We start from the raw sequence: 22,218 nt of genomic DNA on the forward strand, positions 1-22,218 counted from the left end.
CGGAGGGGAGGTTTAATTAACTTAGAGGTTTTAATTAAATGTAGATTAATTTAACATTAGGGGGCTTAGCTTAGATTAATGTTTTAATTAAATCACCATTCAAATTTTTAGGTTAAAGATCTAAAGTTTGAAACTTTTGTTAACCAAATCAAATTGTGAATTTCAAGATGACAAAATTACAAACCTAGTGCAACAAATCCCGTGCAAATCCGATGTTTAGTTTAGGAGATATAGAATTTAGGAATTTAGGAGAGCCATTCGGAGCGCGGGGTTTTCGAACGTGTTAAGTGAATGGTGAAGGAATTTTCAACCAAAACATTGCGTGAGCACAAAAAGAGCAGAGGCCAAACACTTCGCGTAGAAATAATTTGGCTCAAATCGCAGCAGCTGTTTGTAAACTTGCACGAAGGAGCGATTTTGTGCAAAAATTCGCAGGATTCATTGCTCGAACGCTTCAGTGTTGTGGAACACGGAGAAGCTTCAGAGAGGTGGAACAGAAAGAAAGGCTGCGACGCAAAATATTGCGTCTCATTTTGTGTTTTCTCCCGCTAGGTCGCATTGAATGTTTCCTCCGATAAAGAGATGTTAGCTATGAAATTCGGCAAAAACACCTTAGACTTTGATTGCTGATCAAGGCTTTCCTTTTTGAGACTGATTCTGAAGTGATTTCGAAGCTTCCAGCAGGTCTATTGATCCCATCTTATTGCGATGGAGACCACTTCTTCTCTTGCGGAACATTTGCGAATTGTTGAAGTAGTTTTTACTTCCGCCTGTGGCGAATTTTCTTTGCGGAGTCCTTCAGAACCTGAGGCGGAGTCCTTGGTCGCCGCAGCCGCAGCCGCAGCCTCTTGCCTTTTGAAAGTATCGGAATTGATTGCAAACAAATTTCTCAACGAGCCTTTAGCTGACCATTTGGAAGCCGAGGGTAACATAGTGACTCAGGCATTGGATTTGGAAACGAATAACCTTGCAGAATCGACAGGTTTTACTCCCAGCTCTCAAGACTCGACGGAACGATTTCAAAACTTTCCACAGGATGCAATGTGTGATGATAAGAACGAGATTGGAAATTTGAAGGATTTTCCAGAAACAATTGAGAAAAACGAGAGCTACCAGCTTTTCGCTGAAGATGTTAAGATGAGAGGCATTGCCTTGTTCCCAGAAAAGCTTCGAAGCAGTAAAGAAACCGCAGCAAAATCGGAGGACTGCTACAAAGATTGGATCGAATGTTGTGAGACACTTTGTGGGGCAGCATTCTACAAGCGGTTCGGAGCCGAGATCGCCGACCATTTGAGCCGTACAGCGCCCGATCAGTCCGCTTACTGGTTGGAATGTTTGAAAAGTGTTGGTATGACTATCCAACTTGCCCGACCTTGCAGGAGAAGGCTTAAAAGATCACAGGAAGAGCTTGTTAAAGAAACTACAGGAGCACAGGATGCCTTTCTAGAAGAAGAGGCATCAGAAGCGTCCTTAAGATGGATGTGGCCGGAGCTAAAGGGCCCTGGAGGTCTTATGTGTAAGCGGTGGCGTACACGTCTAGCAGCTGCAGAGTTATCTGCTGTCTTCTATGATAACGATTCTTCGAAGGCCATGGATGGCTCTGATGAGTGCCTTGTGGGAATGTACCGAGAGCTACTTGATCAACTCGTCTCAAATCTGGCTCTTTCAGATCCACAGTGGCTGGTATGAGAGCGGTTGCTTTTAGTCTCCCAGTTGTAAACTGAATTCTGAACGATGGCCAGGCTTTGTACTTTTAGGATTCTAGTAAATAGCATAAAAACGCACTGTGTGCTTCCAAATTATTAGCGAAGGTGGCCAGGCTTTGTACTTTTGGGCTTCAAGTAAATAGCATAAAAGCGAACTGTGTACTTCCGAATTATTAGCCAAATTTTTTCTTCTACTTCAATGAATGTCTTTGTAAAGTGGTTTTGTTCTTTTTTATAGTTATACACATTATTGCTGACCGGGTTGGCTCCTTAAACATAACAAGGATCTGCTGTTGACAGGCTGCCACATGGGCAGCTCTTTGTTCAGCCCTAGTGGCAGCCCTTTCTGTTGGAATTATAGGGTCAATGCCTCACCTGTAAGCCCCCAAATGTGAGGAGAGCTCAGGGGCTTGACACCTACATAGGATTGTGGGTAGACGGATCAGTCAGCTCATATTCCAACACGTATACAATAAATATTCAATGTTTTTGGTCTGCATATTAGTTCTTCCCTCTAGTATGAGGAAGTGAATTTGAAGTCCAGGCAATTGCTAAGAGCACATAGCTTTTATGGATCTCTAAAATTTCCTCACATCAGAACTCCAATGCCTACTTTTTCTTTTTCATGACATTTCCGTACTTTTTTGAGTTTTCACAACATTTCCGAATGTTGCATTTAGGGACATTTGTTCAACAAACGCATTGTGAAATGCCATCTCTTTAAACATTGATGTGCAATCAATGCATACTTGAACTCAATGCAAGATGCTTTTTCTGCTTAGTCATAGGCAAGTTTGTTTTTGTTCAGGCTTCAGATGCAAGGCTTTCATTTATATATTGCAGCTTGCTAAATATAATTATGAACATTAAGGAACATCATGGACATTGCTACAGGTTTAACATCATGGACACAACTACAGACATGCTTCAATGGCAGACAAAGGGTCATGACCCTACAAGGGCAAGCTAACCTCAGAAACTCGGCCTCCAGTCTGGATCGCAGGCTGCAAAAGCCTGCATGAAGCCGGAATCACTAGTATCGCTTTTGGCCGTATGGCAGTGGATCCGTTCCCGGGCCTTGTACACCCCGCCCATCACATTATGAGAGCTGTGGCCATGCCCGAAGTCTGAGATACTGTAAGGAGTAGAGCCAAAAAAGCCAGACATTAGCACATAGATTGGATTAAGTCTAGTGGTCCATACTTGAATATATACACGCAATCAAGTGAAAGTTGATCTCGAGAGTACAAACAAGGGGGTTTTGTTGCTGACACCTAGTACTTTTTCCAAGAGTTTGTACTTTGCAGTCCACATACAACAAGAGTTGTGAGTTATGACTTCATTTCAATCAAGTCTCATCCACATTATCCTCATCTATGACAGACTGAATCCTCTCCGTCCCCACGTCTTCCTCTTGTTGTAGCAGTCTGCATTGCTTTCCCTGATAAAATTCATGGTGGCAGTGAGAGGAAAACGACCTCAAGGTGGGTGTAGAAGAAGCAACATGACTCAAAGGATGAAGAGTAAAGATCACAACATGAGCATGTTCATCCAAAAATCTTCTCCCTAGTGTTGTTAAACATGCTAAGATGTCGTTAGACACGCTTTAGACACAATCTTGTTACATCTCTTAAAAACAAGATGCTTAAGACACACCCGTTTTTTAATATATAATTCAAAAATATATACAAGTAGACTAATATACAGATTTGGTTACAAGCATAGCCATAGCGAAAAGCAGCCATATGTTAGTAATTACATCGAATCTAAAGATTTAGCACATGTCACGTAGTGAACTTATAGCTTTAGAGTCTAAGCAATTAGTGCACATTTTTTTTTTCTTTTTTTCTAGAGAAAAGAACTTCCTACTGATGCTTGAAAAAACAACCATTCAAATCGTCAGAGAACCCAGCTCACCGCCTAGGGAGTCTCTAAAACATGGACCAACAACGAGGGTGGGGGGAACTATACAACCAGTGAATGCCTCGCTTTGTGAATATATAGAAGGCACCTGCAGGCCAAGCCTTGCAGAAATGTGCTCGCCTATTGGTCATCTTAGAGAGCCCATCGTCCCTCGCTCACATATGCTGCACAAGGTGTAGATGTCTTGTTAGGACCTGCTGCCTGTCCATCACCAAACGACAACGGGCTACCCAAATGTTTCAAGCAATGATGCTGGACACCATCTCCCAAATACTGTCCTCTGGTGAGGATGCGGGCTGCTGGTGGCAGGAAGGGGGAGTATCATCGTGTAACTTGATCCAAAAGGTCCTCTATCCATGGATCTTGTAGCTTGGTGAAATCATGTCCAATAAAAAAGGCACGACCCCCCTCTGACGACCAGGGTGCCATGCTCCAGGTGAAGTCCACTACATCATTTGCGTCTTAGCCACGATCTTAAGGGCTTCGTATCAGGAGTATGCAATGATACCCTGAATAGAGCGGCTCCTAGTATCACTCCATCCATCTCCCATCAATGTGACACCACATTTCACCCATATGTCTTTGATTGGAGTCAAAGCTTGCACGATAGCGGTCTTCTTTGTTGCCAAAATTGTGGTGCGCAGGGCCTCACATGAGGGAGGAGTGTAAGATGGTCCAAAGGATGCAATCTCCTTTACCATATCAATGAAGTAAGGATTGCAGGCCTTTGCCGTGGGCACATTTGCTCCATAAAAGAATCGGCCCATTGCAGGATTGTCATGTGCACGGATTGGTATCTGACGTGTATTGGGTACACAAGACTAGCTCAGGTAGCCTGGGGAGGCTTAGGGCTAGGCAAGCTTGATTCTCCGGTTGAGTGGCAAGGGTACGAACCAGTTAGAGGTCTTTGCTATTTTTGGCGCTCGGGGCCCGAGTCTATGTAAGGGGCCTAGAGGTTCAGTTCTCAGGGAGCGAGCAAGTCTCGTTCCCAGGTGCTAGGTCTGATCTTGGATTGAGTCGCGGACACGCGCCTACTTCATAGCGTAGCCCAAGGCCCAACAGTAGATCCTAGGCTTCACAGTGCCACCTGGTGGTATGGGACACCAGGTTGGTTAGGAACTGGTTTGGAGTTCGTGTTGTAGCTCAGCTCGTGGATCGGAGGGGACATCTCCTGATTCAGGATCGCATCTCGTAGATGTCATGGTTGGGTGGTGAGCAACTTACTCAGATTCCTCACGTTTGGTGTGTTCTTGTGTTTTTTTGCAGACCAGAGGTTTCATAGTGCTGGGGACGTGTCAGTTGGTATCAGAGCCAACTCATGAGGTAGGAATCTCTGCTATGAGAAATTTGGACGAAATTTTCTCCAAGTATGCCTCAATTTCGAAATTCATGTTCTTGCCCTGCAAGTGCTTGATTGGTTCATCGTTAAGGGTTGTGGTTTTGAATTGGGAAAGAAGGAAGGAGAAAGAGAGAGTGGGTGAATTCCATGTTGATGTGAGGGGCTAAGTGAGAGAGAGTGCGAGGTGTAGCTTGGAGAGAGCGGAGAGGATTGTAGGAGTGACGTGAGAGGAGCCGCTAGGCAAGCGAGGGCTGAGGCTTGCAAGACATGCAAGAAATGTTACAGTTTGCCAAGGAGTCTATTAGAAGTGCACAAGATCGGGACAGATTTTATGCTAATAGACATCGCTCACCTAGAGAGTTCTCTGAAGGAACGGCGGTATATTTGCGTATTCCCAAGGAATCCAAGAGCCTCCCCCATATCTGTTTTAAGCAATCAGGGTCCTTGGAGTGGCTAGGTCATGGCTAAGGGTTGGGGCACACTACACATCTCCACCACAAATTAATGCCACATGTGAAATTCATAACAAGTATAATGTGAAGAACATGGACATGTATCTTGCTCCATTGGTGAATGATCTTTAAGCTTTGTGTCATGGCATTCATTTTTATGATATCTCATGACCCATTGGCATAAGAGACCTAATATTACAATGGATTTTAATGTGGACTGTGCATAACATCACAGGCTACATGATTGTGCTAGTCTATTAGTCCAAGGACATTATGTTTGTCCATTTTATGGAGAAATCTTGGAGAGTCACCACTACGTGCCTCTTGGAAAATTGGTGTATGAAAGCCATCACAAGTATCTTCCAAAGGATCATCCCTACCACACCGATGCTTATTTTGGGGGCTTGATATGAGAGAATCACCTCTAATGATTAAGGGATTGGTTGGTGGAATGGCATGGTCCTAAGACTCCAATACCTCTACATGGCATGGAAAGGCTGTCTATTTTCTACAACCTTCCTTATTGGAAACATTTAAAGGTCACTATCTTTTGGATCCTATGCACATATTTAAAAATGTTTGTAAAAGCCTATGGAAGGATAGGGTAGGTGATAAAGACAACTGGAAGTAGCAAGACTCACTTGAGGAACAAGGGGATAAAGAGGAGAATTTTGCAAATAGAGGTAAATGGGAAGGTTATGGGTTTTTATTCCAATGGAAGATAGAAAAACATTGGAATAAATTAAAAGGAAATTACTATGAATTTATGAAAAACTAGGTAGGCGAAAAATAAGGAAAATAAAAAATTGAAGATAAGAAATAAGGACCAGTTGCATATAAACTAGAATTGCCTCCTGATGTTAAAGTATATCCAGTATTTCATGTCAGTAGACTGAAAAAGTTATTGGGTGCGGATGATCAACTTGTTTCTCCTCAAGAAATAGTAGAAGTTACAGATTTGACTTTTATTCCACACGAACCCGAGTGTATTCTTGAATTTCATGAAAGGCAGATTCGTAATAGAACTATCATGGAATACAAGATCAAGTGGAAGGATCGTGTTGAGGAGGATGCAACATGGGAGACATTACAGAACCTCCAGAGGACATTCCCGGGTTTACGTGAGTTCTTGGAGGAGGGGAAGTATGTCATGTGCACGGATTGGTATTTGACGTGTACTGGGTGCACAAGACTAGCTTAGGTAACCTGGGGAGGCTTAGGGCTAGGCAGGCTTGATTCTCGGGTTGAGTGGCAAGGGTACGAACCAGTTAGAGGTCTTCGCTATTTTTGGTGCTTGGGGCCCGAGTCTATATAAGGGGCCTAGAGGTTCAGTTCTTAGGGAGCCGATGGGAGCAAGTCTCGTTCCCAGGTGCTAGGTCTGATCCTGGATTGAGTCGCGGACGTGCTCCTGCTTCATAGCGTAGCCCAAGGCCTAGCAGTAGATCCCATGGTTCATAGCGCCACCTGGTGGTATGGGACACCAGGCTAGTTAGGATGTGGTTGGGAGTTCGTGCTAGTAGCTCAGCTCGTGGCTTGGAGGGGACATCTCCTGATTCGGGATCGCGTCCTGTAGATGTCATGGTTGGGTGGTGAGCAGCCTGCTCAAATTTCTCACGTTTGGTGTGTTCTTGTGCTTGTTTGTAGACCAGAGGTTTCAGGAGTGCTGGGGACGTGTCAAGCATCTACCTGTGCCCTCCTTCCAGGATGCCATGATGCCACAATGCTAGCCTGCACGACTCTCGGGGTGGGGGCTGATGAAGCGGGAGCATGTGCCTCTGAAGCTGTACTCCCAAAGAAGGAGCTAGAAATGGAAGCAGCAGGAGAAGGTGCTGCATGTGAGGATGCCCTTGCTCGACCTCGAGGATCAAGAACATTCTGCCGTGCTTCCTCAGCGTCCAATCTATCTGCAAGTGCTTGAAAACGTGCCATCTCTGAATCTGGAATATTCCCAGGGCAGCAGTTAACGTTTCTCCTCTTTACTCGCAATGATGTCGAACTCGGTCTGAGCCTCCAGATTTTTCATCTTGGCAAAATTTGCATCTCAACTTGTGTGCTCCTCCTTTTGACTTGTTGTAGAGGCTTCCAGGCTCCACTTCCTTCCACCACGGAGATTTGTTGTCTTGGTTGATGCCATGGGGAGGAGCCATTGAGAGAAGGGGAACTGATAGAGTGGGCTGATGGCTAAAGGTGGAGAGAGTGGAGAGAAGGGGGCTGAGAGAGTAGGCTGAAGGGGAGAGAAGAGGGCTGAGCCTTGAGGGAAGGGAGAGGGCTTGAGCCTTGAGGCTTGAGGGAAGGGAGGGGGCTGAAGCAAGAATAGATTGAGCAAGGAATGAGTAGATGGAGGGATGGAGGGAGTAGATGGATGGAGGAGTTGGATGGATGGAGGGAGGGAGGAAGTAGATGGAAGGATCGAGGGAGGGAGTGGAATGATGGAAGGAGGGAGGGAGGGAGTAGTTGGAGAGCTGCTGGATGGAGGAGTCGGGCTGCTGAAGGAGGGAGAGAGCAAGTGGAGGGCTGCAGGTCGAAATGGCGGAAAAAAGGCGGCTGCCGCTCCGGAAACAGGGTTGAGGAGGAAACCCTAAACCCGGCGTTAACCCTAAACCTGAAACTCCGGGTTTAGGTCCGGAACAGCTTTCGAAACGGGTTCTGGGTGCCCCGAAACGGGGCTCTCTGGAAACACCCTGGCTGGAACGTTCCAGACAGATTCCGGGGGGTTCTAGGGTTCCCTTTTCTTTGAAATGGGGTTCCACGCGTTCCGGATGGGAGAACGCGTTCCTTGGTAACTATGCAATCAAGTCAGATGGGGTACCTAGAGTTAGGGTCATTGTTGACGACCCTAACATATCTGATGAGCATACTATGCTTCATCGCGTGGATTGTTCCTTTTTTTGACAGAGTCAAAATTGCGGGCAGACAGGATCAGTGCAGGATTTGTAGGACCTATGGACACTTTGCTAGGGACTGCCCTCGAAAGAAGAAGAGAGTTACAAATTGTGGGCATACAGGATCAGTGCAGGATCTGTAGTACCTATGGACACTTTGCTAGGGACTGCCCTAGAAAGAAGCAGGTTTGTCTATGGCTAATAAAAAGGTTCTCTCTTACTAGGAATGGTAGGGATTGATTGAATTCAAGTTGAAGTGGGATGGGATATGGTGGGTAACCAATCATAAACAGGCTTGTTGTTTCCCCAGTGATAGGCAAGATCGATCTGACATCCATTGCAGATAGCTAGCCGGAGATCTCAGAGAGGATCCTAAAGGTCTCTCAGTGTGTTTCAGGTTCAGCAGGGGATGTCGTGCGTGCTAAATGCCTGTGAGCATTTGCTTAGAGGAGACACAACATCTGCCAACAACAGTAGATCTACCACATGAGCAGAAGTCAATAACCAGAAGCAGGCAGGTGCTAACAATATCTGCAGACGTCAACAAGCAGCAGTAGGATGTCCACACAGGCAAGCAGCAAGTAGCCTGCACCTCTCACTCTTTTCTTCACGAACGACCTTGGGTTGAGCCTGGACCAAATTTGATTTAACCAGCTATAACCTGTTGTCCCCTTCCTTAAGTGTGCCTCATAGATCACACTTGGCTTACCTCTGTCAACTGGAACCCCATGGGGCCAATGCTAAATTTTTTGTCAGCTAACCTAGCTACAATCACTATTAGTCGGCCGGTCGGCCAGACTGGGTCAACGTGGTAAAAAGTTTATCTTAAAAGGTCCACACCCTATTGATAGATTTCTTATTGACATTTAATTAGCTCCATCCATGTAGGAGCTGCTCCTAGGGTCCCAAAATTTTAGAGGTGGAGACCATGGTTATGTGTTAGAAAATACCCAACAGAGGGTACACGCAGCGGAAGACTTATAGTAATGCCCAGGAGCTCACACAGTGTGGTGTGGGTGTGGAATCACAAACTTCTTTACTTATGTGCATACAATAGGTGTGCAGACTCATCAATAGACAATGAACCAACCAGATAGAGAAACCACCAAAATATATATTTCCGTCCACAACTATGGACACAATACAAAAGAGACAGATCGAGAGTCCCACCAATGATGTGGTCCTCTGATCTTACCACAAGGTCCTTCTCCTATCTGCTGGCTATCTCTAGACTCGAGCCCGCGTGCTCCACCTCGAGCTTCTGTAGACTTTCCGTCCAGATCCCTTCCACCTTGCTGTCTTTGCACCAGCCTAGGTGGGCAGCACTTTGAACTAGGTCTGCAGCTCTACAGCTCTCTTGTCTCCTTCTGGATAGAGACCCACAAGTGGCTGATCTGCTGCTCCCTCTGCTCCCTGAACTGCTGCTCCAAGTGATGAGAAGTGAGGCCTCAAGGACCTCCTTTTATAGGGCCCCAAGGGCTGGTAAAAATACCGACCAGCCTGCAGCAGACTGGCCGACCAGTCTGTGGCTGGTCCAGCCCTATAAGGGCTCACAACCCAGGGCTTTTGGCCCAAACTTCCAGGGCCTTTGGCCCTCCATTCAAGGCAGGGGAACCGCCTATATAAGGCATGCCTTCTGCCCACTGACAGCCACATTTGCTGCTCCACATCTGCGCCTGCACATCCTGCGCCTCTGCCAGGCCCTCTCCCAGTTCCGTACAGAGCCGTACACCGTGTAGATGTCAGCGCCATGTGCTCGCTTTTTATTCCGGGTTCCTTGTGTTGGCTACTGCTTCGCCTTTTGCTGCTGCAGATCCATCCTAGCTCCAGGTACCCTCCATCTCTTTGATTCTTGCCCACAACAGCTCTAGATATGCTGCCCACATGACAGCCAAGATGCTGTCCATGTGGCAGCCCCATCTTATCACTCAATCCCTTTTGGCTCTTGTCCACATGACATCCAATCAGATGCCCATGTGACAGACACTCAAACCCTAGGTTCACCCCCCCCCCCCATGCTCTCCTCATATGGGGGCTTACAGATGGGGAGGTGACCTTTCCAACATTATGTGCATGACTGTTCCACATCAAGCATTGCTTAGCTAGAGCTATGCCATTATATGACAGTTTGATCCCACCCAGTTCTTCAGCAAGCAGCCTTCAGCTTCTTTGTGCACTTGACACTTCCACACTCGGATATCATGAATAGGATTGGAGAGCTATTTACAAGAATGCTAGTCAATGGCTCAAATACATGTTGATAGGTGTCAGAACTTCTAGGGCCTTTACACCGAGAAGAATCTATCTTTCTTCTATCACATAAATTTCTCAAACTGTCATGAGGCTTCTAATTCCAGATCTTCTAGAAGCTTCTATAAATATATAGAAAGGTCTAGAACTTTCATCCAGGCATATGTGGGCTCTCGACCAATCCTGGTCCTCTATGGGCGTTCCCCACCAAGCACATGAACAAAACTAATGATAAAATAGAAACTTTGTCTTGTTGACCAAGGTCAAATTGAGTGAAGCTAAAATATTTCTCTTTATTTTCTTTGTATAAATTACAATTCTGTGACAGTTCCAATGAGATCTAGAAGAAGCTAGAATGGCATAAGGAAAGCAAGAGTGCTATGTTTCTGTCCCTGAGTTTTGGTTGACATACCTCATGGTAAGCCTTCCATAGGTGCAATTGGGTATGCAGAACCAAAACACAGTGCAGATAGCTACTAGAGGATTAATGAACCTCTGCCCTCGTAGGGTGACATGTGGGAAAAGCCCCCCTGGGGGACCTTTTGGGTGCTCTGAGAGACAGTGAATGCTTGGACGGGGATTGGGGACTTCTGCACCTGAGCATATGTAGCATGTGTGTTGCTCTCTTGGGGCTCTAATATGGGATTGGAGCTGTCTAACAGCTGCCCGCAGCTGACACATGGCAGCTGCCCTGATCTGGGCAGGTTGGACTGTGGGCTGTCCTGTTTAGAGCGATCTGTTGTGCAAAGTATACCGAATTGGCTTGGCCTTCTTGATCTTGCAACATATCAGGGTCATCTTCTGATGCATATACGCCAACCATCTGACTGCCATATGGAAATAGGCTCACAATCAGGTATTGCCAGTAGAATTAGAAGAGAGAGTGAATATCTGATCTAGACTTGAAATCTACATCTAAGCTGCTTCACATTGCACAATCTCAGCTTTGAACAAATGTGCGGCCATGTTTTCTTTAAAATATCCTTGAACTTACACTCAAACAAATTTTATTGAAAAGAAAATATCTCAATGAAGATCCAGGTAATGCTCTGAAATGGAAAATTTGCCACGTTTGCCTATAAGATTCTCTATTGAAATCCTATACTTGTTTACTATGTTTACTACTGTATATGACAGATCTTTGGTGTATTGAAGCTGGCTTCCAACTGAAAACCTTCGTTTCTGTCCTGTGTGCAGGTCCGAAGGGGCGCTGTAATGTCTGCCAGTAGAATTTTCAAAGGTGTTGGAAGTCTTCTTTCAGTGACAGAGTAATGCTTTCTATACAAAATCCCCACTCGCGCCCCCCGCCCCCCCCTTGTGTTCAAATGAGTTGTCACCTTATACACATGTATTTTGTCATCTGATGGTCTAAACTATTACCTTGATGGAAGTTCTGAGTGAGCCATCTATTTTGCTTAGTATCAAGGATGAGTCAGATGGTCTCAGTTACATCCTAAATTACATGTGGCATGAGAGGTATGGGGACTGACAACTTCAAATTATCAGATGATGCTTTTTTCCTGTGTTTGTGCAGTTCGAAGCTGCCAATACAGCAGATGTAAGAAGTTTAACTAGTAGATCGCATAAAAAGGAGAGACGTTTCTGTGGGGCTGCTCTAGAAGATTCAGTGCAGAAGCACTGGTCTCCAAGAGAATAAATGTTTTAGGAGAATGGATGCAAGCATCAGAGAAAGAGAGGTTGACTTCTCCTGTGCCACTTAACTCCATCTTGCAGATTGTACTGAGAGAGATGCCAGAGATGACCTCACATGCTGAATTAAAAGGGAAAATAAAATAATCCTCAGCTTCCCTAGGGCCTGTAAAATGCATGAAAGGGGATTTGCCCCTACCACCATTTGTAGTAGATCTACAAGAAAAAGCTGTCGCCATGCTCAATTTCAACATGACAGGAATTTGGCCCTGCCACCCCTGACTAAGCATTTGTAGTTGATATGTAAGGAAAAGCTATCACCAGGTTCAGCTTCATACATTTCTAGTGTGGCTAAATAAGGAGTGATTACTTCTCAATATTATAGGTTCTTGTGGCTTTGCATGAGTAAGAGTGCTTTATCTCTCTTTAAGGCTCTTTCAGCTTTGTACATGTAAGGAGTAAGAGTGCTTTATCTCTCCTTAATGCTCTTTCATCTTTGTACATGTAAGAGTGCTTTTAGCTCCATTCTATTAATAATATTATGCCTTTGAAAGAGCTATAAATCAAGAAAAGTAATGAAATAGTTGCTGCATCTTTAGGATCTGGGCATTGGTTTGTTAAGAATCATCTAGCGAAAATTTAAAAATCAAATTGGAGAGCTTCAATGACCAGTTTTATTCTAATCTTAGGTTTGTACCAGGATTAGGTCAGTGTACTATGATGCAACATGTTGTCTCTTGTTGGTGATTATTTTGTTGCAATAAATGGCTTAACATCTCTCTCTCTCTCTTTCTCTTTGATGCAACATGTTTTTATTGTGCCCTTGTCTCTTGTTGGTGTTCTTTTGTTGCAATAAATGGCTTAACATAGATGGCTAGCCCTGACTTCATCTATGGCATTGGAGGTAGAGGGGGATCTGAGGAGGTGGTATGCTTGGACACGCAGTTAAATGGTTTGCATGCTTGGGACCACAAGTGGATAGACTGTCATAGTTTCAGTATAGCCTTGAGGCTCCATCCATTCCGCTCCCTTGTTAGGAGGTGAGCTAGGTCATCAGAGAGGATCTCTTGTAGCTCCACGCACACTGCACCTTGTTAGCACCTACTGAGCTTTCGGTTAAACTCAGCTTCTACAGAGATCACTGCTTACGGATCTCAGAGGAGGGGTTTACCGAGCCACCGGGTTGCACCCAGATTCATCTCCCACATGCACTGAGGATCTCGATTGGTAAATTCTGAGTATCTTCACATAGGCTACGTGTTCAGATAGGACGGGCAAAGGGCATCCCATGTGAGAGATGGATCTGTACTTTATCTGATATGCAGGAGACCAAGACAGATATCACTTTGCATTTAGATGCCCTGTACTACGAGATACATGGACGACATCATTGTCTTTTTAGTAGCAGTTTTGGCTCACTCAGAGCACTCCTTGCACATCCTGATCAACAGCATGTGGCCACTTTCCTTCTTGAGGCCCAGAGACATAGAGAGGCAGCTCATATGAACATAGAGGAGAACACAAGAGGGACCGGCTGATCTAAGCCAGAGCGCGATCCCAGATTTTTTCTCCGGTGACCCGAGCCAAGGACAGTAGGGGACCAGAAAGAGCAAAGAGCCGGAGTGCATGACTCGACAGATCCGACCCTGGTGGACCATCACATGAGGACTGCAGACATACTCGAGTGATGATGGCACTTGTTAGACAATGGGCTGGCTTACAGGGAAGGGAGGAGGGATGGACTTGGACATGCCAAGCTTCAGCAGTGATACTTTCTTCCTTGACGTCAACCCTCACGAGGTCCTCTTCAGTTGTCCGATAGAGTCGGTTCCCAGTGACAACATACATAGGTCCAACCGCTCTGATAAACAACTGTCCAATTGGTAGGCGGCCAAGGGCTCCCTCTCGGTGTTTCCCTTTTGGATTTCTCTCGCAGTGAGAGCATGATGTATTACTTTTGTCTCATCACAGACATCAGCCTTGGGTATGGGTGCCCGTTCAGTGGCCCTACCCTTAGCTTTCATTGTATCTAGGTTTTTCCTTGTCTTGTAGACCCTTTGGTCTAATAAACTCTCTCTCTCTCTCTCTCTCTCTCTCTCTCTTTATACATATGTATATATGTATATGTACATATATATGTGTGTGTGTGTGTGTGTGTGTGTGTGTGTGTGTGTGTGTGTACACATTTTGAGAAGACTCCTTATGATATAGAATACTGAGATTTTCAACATCTGCTAGGGGTAGACTTTCTAATCAAGGCTGCCCATTGAAGTCTTTAACATGTTTTGAAGTAGCCTCTTGTTAGGGAGAGACATATGAGATGGGCTTATAGTCTTTCCATTCCAAGACTATGTACTCTTAACATCGTTTATAATATAACTTCAAAGGGTTTTAGATGAAACTCTCGGAAAAGAGTTCACCATTTCTCATTTAAGATCCTAATCTTTGGAAGTCATAGATTGAGGGAAGGAGGCCATCAGAAAACTGTGGATGCAAACACTCCTGACCCAAGAGATGATAAGTAAGGGTCACGTAGACAGCCCCCAAGAGGAAACCATCTTTTCAGCAAAGGGCACCCTGGCCATGGCCCCCCTTGATGGCAGCCTTCCAGGTCAGCACCCCCCCCCCCCCGGGCCGCGCCTGGGGAGAGAAAAAAACTCTTCCTCCTTTGTTTACAACACCACCTAAAACCGCTTCTATGACCCTCCTACAGTCCCACGAGAGCCTAACTGCATGTATGGCCCCCCTTGCCAAACATACCCATGCAGCCTGACATAAAGAGGCCATTGCATGTGGAATCCCACCCCCTTGACAGGCTACCACATGTGCAAATCGATTCCCACCCATCCTTTTGCTTCCACCTTGCATGCTTGTCATTGCTTGCCCATGCCTCCTTTGCTGCCTATTGACTCTCCATTGTACACCCCAATCATGCTAATTTCCAAGAATGCTCTTCGCCATTATATAGTAAAGACAAGTGGACTGTAATCACATCCTACAAGCTACCCTCAACACGGCATTTATTCCCATGCCTGGTTGCTCCATTCTATTTGAAGTTCTTTAACCCATTAACTTTGCTGTCCAACATTTATCCAAAATTCACATATTAACAACCCTCAAATTAAGAGATGGATCCCGCACACGTTAATCTGGGAGTGTGGTCTGTTGGAAAGGTCACCTCCCCATCTGTAAGCCCCCAAATGAGGAGAGCGTGGGGGAGGGAGACCTAGGACAATGGGCAACGCCTCACAGCAAACCAGAGCTTCAGAGGGTGCATCAAAGGAGCTGATGCGCAGGAGAGATGGCAGGGCATCAAGCCTTTGGATCTGGCCTGGCACGAGGCGATGGAAGAGCAGCAAAGAAGTGAGGGAATAGGGCAGCCCTTTGGTGGGGCATAAATCATCCAGCAGGTCAGCCATCAGAGGAGCAGCAGGAGCAGCTGTACACACACGCTCAGGCCTACATCCAGGAGGGGGGTCTAAGAGTTGCTGCATAGTCCAGACTGAGCTCATCAAGGGCTGGACCTTGGCTGTCTTCTAGGGCAGCAAGGAGCTGAGATCTTTGGACGGAGAGTCTACATACGATTGAGGTGGAGCACGCAGGCACCAGTCAAGTCGACCTCGGAGGTGGGGGGTTGGTTTTAGTCATTAGGCCAAGTCAACGAGTGTTGTGGTAGAAGTTGCAAATGCTTATAGATATTGGGCAGATAGTAGAAGTACGTGGTGGTAAGATGAGGACCACGCTTTGGTGGAACTTTGGATCTATCTCTCTTTGTATTATGTCTATAATTTTGGATGGAAATATATATTCTTTTGGTAGCTTCTATATTTGGCTAGATCATTGTCTATTGATGAGTCTGCACATCTATTTGAAGCACATAAGTTTAAGAAGTTTGTGATTCCACTCACCACACACACTGTGTGAGCTCCTAGCTATTCTATCAGCCTTCCGCTATGTGTACCCTTTGTTGGTTGATTTCTACTATGGTTAACAATCAAAACCCACACAGCCTCCAAAAAGACACAAGCTCCCACTTCTGGAAGATTCCAAGTATAGGTTGCTCGTTTTGCATTTAGTGAAGCTTTCAGACTTGGAACGTTTCCCCCCCCTTCTATTAGGTATGAAAGTAACAACCGAAAGGCATAGATACATCATGAAGAGCATTAAAAATATGCCACTCAAAAAGTGTGAGAGTGCACGTGCACACACACACACACATATATGTATTTATATGGATATGTGTGTGCATATATAGAGAGAGAGAGAGAGAGAGAGAGAGAGTATTAAAGTCTTCGGAAGATCGATGGGTCTATGAGACTATGAAATCCTAGTACAAACGAGCTGTGAGGGTGGAGCTACTAAATGAGCATCCACACCAATGCAGAATGCAAAAAATGCAAAATGATAGTACTAAGTACAACATAGTCATTCAGTGGTCGACTAGATATCAATCTCATCATCATCATCATCATCATCATGACGTCAGGGTGGATGAGGCAATGGAGGCATGAAATCGGCAATAGAGTGCTGTCGGCTGCTCATAGGTGTAACCCTATGACGTCTTGTGGTCATAGCTCTGCGCCTAACAAGGGCTACAGTAACCCTTGTCGGCCGGGCACCGACTCTGAACATAGACGAGATATCCCCAAGTGTAATTTGCGTGCCAACCTTCTGTTTGAGCTGTCGAGTCACTGGCTTTGGGTCACGATCATGTTGAGGTCTCGTATTGTGGGGGTCTGTGTGATCTGGCTGGAAGAACTCCGTGATAGGGCTCTGAGAGGGATCTGCCAAGGAAGAAGTTTGCTATTGTCTCCGCGATTGAAGTAGCCTCTGGCGGTGCTTGACTGCCTCATGAATGAAAGCCGCCAAGCATCTCTGGTCTAGATAAGAAAGGAATCGGGACAAAACCCCATAGCTATATCTGAAGAGGCAGTAGAAATGCCCTCGGATCTCATAGTAAACAGGACACTTGAAGATGAAGTGCTCCTCCGTCTCAACCTCTTGTATGTCACATAATGTGCATATATGCCTCTCCCTGGTAGGCCCTCTACTTTGCTGCTCTCGATATGAAGTCTATGTGAAGAGACCCAAAACTGCCCATTTGAGATCCTGAGTGAGTGGGGTAGGTGGATCTGCGTGTATCGTGGTGGGTCAATGAAACCCTTCTATGTGATATGCAAGCAGTGATTCTTGTAGAAGCTGAGCTTGATCGCTCGGTCCCAGCTAGGTCCAGAATGTGTGTAGCCGTAAGAGATCCTCATGGATGACGTAATTGACCTCGTGTGACAGGAGGGAAGAAAACGAAGCGTCCATACTGTACTGGAAGGGAGGGAGTCTATCCATGTGGAGACCCATTCGCTCAAACCATCTCTCTATGCGTGCATACCAGCATCTCTGGTCACCCCCTGCTGATGGAGCGTTCTTACCCTTTCCAACCGTTAGCTCTAAAGGTGTTAGCTGGTCAGATCCAGGTCGACGAAGCTTGGGAACCGGATCTTCAGTACTCGGACGATGAAGAACAGAGACTTTTCTCGGTGATTGAAAGAGGCTTTTCCACAGTCAGATGAACTAAAAAACATTTTTTTGGTTGTGGCCTTGTACACCCCCGAAGAAAGCACAATGCTAGCTATGGTAGTCTGCTACGTCCAGAAGTGTAATCCTCGTACTCCTGGACTCGATATAGATACGTGATGACCTTAAATGCCACATCTACGTGTAATGGGGATGACCCAAACTCAGCCTGAATGATCTGGTGAGGAACGCATGGACTACCGCGAATCATCCGCGATAGGATGAGATTTTGTAGCCGCTCCATGATCAACTTATGGAGGGCAATTGGCATGATTATTATACACTCAAGGAGGGATTTATGATGATGCATGGAAAGCTGTGTGTAATGCAGCCATTGAGGCATAAGGTGCTCACTGAAAGTCATGCTCCACCGTATGTAGGGCATAGGGGTATTGAGGCTACAATCAAAGCAGTGGAGCACTACTTTTATTGGCCTTCTCTACGGAAGGATGTTGAAGCTTATGTCAGGACATGCATCACTTGTCAAAAGGTGAAGTATGACAGGCAGAAACAGCCCGGTTTACTTCAGCCTTTGCCTATACCAGATAGACCCATCGCTATGGATTTTGTTTTTGATCTCCCTCGCACTCCTTCTGGTCATGATGGCATACGGACTATAACTTGCAGATTTAGCAAGATGGCTGACTTCATTCTAGTAAGGAAGAAGATTACAGCCGAGCAAATGGCAAATGAATTCTTGAAGTTTGTTTTCAAGTATCATGGGATGCTTGAGTCTATCGTGAGCGATAGAGATCCACGGATGACCAGCATGTTCTGGAGAGGTTTGTTTGATAACATGGGTACCTCATTGCTGTTTTCATCTTCTTATCACCCTTGTCTAATGGCCAATTAGAAGAGGCAAATTCTACAGCTTTGGATTTGCTGCGTTGTTATGTGTCTGAGCACACAGCAAAGTGGGAACAATAGTTGCCGCCATTGATTGAGTATGCATACAACAATGCATTGCACTCTTCCACGGGTAAGGCACCCTTTGAAATAGTGGAAGGAGCGAGAAAGGTTTCTCCTATTTTGCATACAAAAGAGAAGATATTTGTGGCAGATGAGTATGTGGAAGACTTGCGGACAGCGTATGAAAAGGTTAAGTATGCCCTCCAACGCAGTCAGGATAAGTAGAAAAGAGCTGCAGATAAGCATCGCAGGAACTTGGTCTTCACAGAAGGTGATTGGGTGTTGCTGCGTTTTCTTAAGGCATGCCTTAGGAGCAAGAAAGGGAAGGTAAAGTTGTACACCAAGCTGAATATGAGGTACTACAGCCCCTTTCAAGTTCTTGAGAAGATCAATGAGGTAGCTTATAGGCTGAAGTTACCTGAGTAGTGGACCATCCACAATGCTTTCCATGTTAGCTTGTTGAAGCCTTTTCATGGAGAAGTGTGCCACAGGATATGCTAGTTGAAGGGCAACCTGGAGTTGATGAGCAAGATGAGGTCTTGATTCTTGAGTAGATTGTGGCACATAAGAATCGGAAGGTTAATGGGAGAGTTGCCAGACGTTATGGAGTGGAGTGCAAGAATTATCCTGCAAACAATGCGATTTGGATGGAAGAGAATGAATTGGTAGATTCACCATAGGTTTTACAGCTCTACCTTGAGGCATTTGGTCTCTAGCCTACTGCAGTAGCGGCTCATTCCGGCTCAGCAGAGCAGAGGTCTGGAGCATTACTGGATGCTCATGGGGGGAGTTGCATCTGTGTGTTGAGATATCGAGCTCCACTCATGATATGCCAGGGTGACCATTGTGCATTTATGTCACCGACTTGTTAGCTGCAGATGCGGTTGGTACACCGTCCATGAATAATAGCTGGATGACAGCTATCCTTATATACTCTAGTTCGTGGCTCAGTTAGTATGCCACCTTAGTTAGCTGAGTTTGGTTTGAGACCCACATATAGGGTTCTTTTATTTCTTTGTACTAGAGTTCTTTTGGCGTTCACAACTATGAAGAGGAAAACTGTTTTCAGCCTCCACCTTTGTGTGTATTTCCCCATTGTGTATGTGAGAAAGCCGCAAGTGAGACTCCTTCCTTCTCTCCCACTATCTTCACATGGTATCAGAGTCTGGTTTGTGGTAAGGAGCTTAAGAAAGCAAACCAAGTTCGCGGTGTCCTGATAAGAGGACAATTGTTGCTTTCCTTTTTCGAGCTTGGAAGCAAATCTCTGCAGGTAGCACAGCCGAAAAGTACAAGAGTGCATTGTCTCAGATTGAGACGTCCTTCGTAGTGTGGCGAGAGGGCAGTATATGCTGCGGGCATGGGTGAAGCCCTCGGTGACTTTATTTTTCTGATTCAAGGCCATTTCGGGGCCCGTTTTGGAGGCGGAAGTTCTCTGCAACCATTGAGGAAAAGGCCCTGTCTTTGCTGTGCGACCACTGCTTTATAGGTCGGTGAAAAGTTGTCGCAAAAATTGCATCGTATGTCTGTGCGCAAAGATATTGGAAGTTACAGAATCATCCTTATTGCCTGTTGATGCAAAATCGTCACTAGGAAGTGACTGTGTGGTCAAATACCTCTTTTGTCGGTTTTGCAAATTTGCCCTTGTGAGGCAGAAGTTGTGTTTTTTGCAGTGACAGAATATTTTATAATGGCGTCTGATTCTCTTTCACAGATTGTCACTGAAAAGCTTGACAAGAACAACTTCCAAGCATGGAAGTTTAGAATGACGAATTTCCTTATGGGAAAAGGCTATTGGGAGTTCAGTACAGGAAATGAAAAAGAACTAGTTCTTCCTAATGTTCCCAATCAACAAGAAATGCAAGCATTTAAAGGATGGCATGAGAGAGTAAAAAAAGTTATGTATTGGCTGTCTATCAGTATTTCAGATTCTATGATTGTGCATATTCATGATGCAAGTACGTCAAAGGAGGCATAGGATACTTTGGCAAAAATGTACAGCACAAATACGCAAGCCAGGAAAATGTGGCTCAAGTAGAAGTTGCACAATGTGCAGAGAGAAAATTTGAGCATCAATGACTACCACATGGAGATGAAGAAAATTGGAGATGCACTTGCTTCCATTGGGTCGGCAGTGGAAGATGATGATTTAGTTTCTGTGACCTTGAATGGTCTAAGAAAGGATTATGCACAGTTCCGGACATCCATTGCCGTCCATGAAAAATTTCCTGATTTTGAGGAGTTGTTTGCTCTTCTAATTTTTGAAGAGCAGAGAAATGGTAGTGCATCTTTTTCAGGAGGAACTTCGAAAGAAATTGTCTTCTACTTAAATGCTGGAAGAGGTAGCGGCAGAGGTAGAGCAGGCCGATCTGGAGGCCGTGGTAGAAATCAGAATATGCAGCAAACTCAAGAAAACCAGTCCTATGGAGGAGGACGTGGTAACTCTAGAGGCAGGGGGAGCTAAAGAGGTCGTGGTGGATGGCAGAGTAGCCAAAATGCAAACATCAATGTTAAATGGTAGAGAGGCCAAAATGCAAACATCAATGTTGAATGCTACTACTGTGGTAAAATGGGTCATATGGCTAAAGACTGCTATAAAAAGAAGAATGACATCATGAATGAAAAATTGCAGCAAGGAAATTATGCATCTTTTAGTAGACAGGGTGATGACAGAAATGAGCATCTGTTTATGGTGCAGCACTTGACCAATTCTATGACAAGTGCAGAAGAAAGCAATGATGTGTGGTATGTTGACTCAGGTGCGTCAAACCACATGACAGGTCATGCAGAATGGATGCAGGATGCAAGGAAAATTGAAAACCCAGGATTTGTGGAGACTGGTGATGATAGTGCACATCCTATTGTGCAGATTGGTAAAATTTCTTTGTCTATGCAGGATGGGAAAAAGAAATACCTGTCTGATGTATTTCATGTCTCGAATATCACCAAGAACCTGGTTTCGGTTGGTCAAATGGTTGAGCAGGGCTTGTAGGTTAGATTTAATCCTTATGGATGCTTTGTTGAGGATATGAAAAATGGTCGCTTAATAGCAAAAGGAAAGAAGAAGGGAAGGATGTTTACGTTGGATGCGGACATGCCTGAATTGAGTGCAACAATGTTTGCACATGGGACCGGTGTAGTTGCAGATATTGATATCTGGCATAAACGCATTGGTCATGTTAATGTACAACGACTTAAATCAATGCAGGCCCAAAATATTGTTGCATGATTGCCTAAATTCAAGGTTGCAGAAATGCATAAGGTATGTGAAGCCTGTCAATTTGGAAAACAGGCAAGGAAACCATTTCCTAGACATGTTCAAGAGAGTAAGAAGCCATTGGAATTAATCCACTCTAATGTGTGAACTACTAAAGCTGCATCTATTGGAGGCTGTCATTATTTTGTTACTTTTATTGATGACTACAGCAGAAAAGTTTGGGTGCACTTTATGAAAAAGAAAAGTGAAGTGTTTGGGTATTTCAAAGCTTTTAAAGCTATGGTTGAAAAAGAAACATGCCTGCAAATAAAATGTCTAAGGT

The 22,218-nt window shown here is 45.1% G+C and overlaps 1 protein-coding gene across 1 annotated transcript in view; it reads left to right on the forward strand.

Annotated features, from left to right (window-relative positions):
- Positions 1-337: 337 nt before the first annotated feature.
- Positions 338-22,218, forward strand: part of LOC147905740 (ARM repeat superfamily protein) — a 108,769-nt gene continuing 86,888 nt past the window's right edge. Inside the window, exons 1-2 of the mRNA XM_087374369.1 lie at positions 338-1,683; positions 11,750-11,820. Of these exons, the coding sequence (XP_087230495.1) occupies positions 709-1,683; positions 11,750-11,820 (1,046 nt within the window). The 5' untranslated portion in view covers positions 338-708. The remainder of the gene's footprint in view (positions 1,684-11,749; positions 11,821-22,218) is intronic.

This window comes from Dipteris shenzhenensis, chromosome 1, assembly GCF_047967505.1.
Source record: "Dipteris shenzhenensis isolate YYH24624 ecotype China chromosome 1, Dip_SZ_1.0, whole genome shotgun sequence".
NCBI classification, from domain to species: domain Eukaryota; kingdom Viridiplantae; phylum Streptophyta; class Polypodiopsida; order Gleicheniales; family Dipteridaceae; genus Dipteris; species Dipteris shenzhenensis.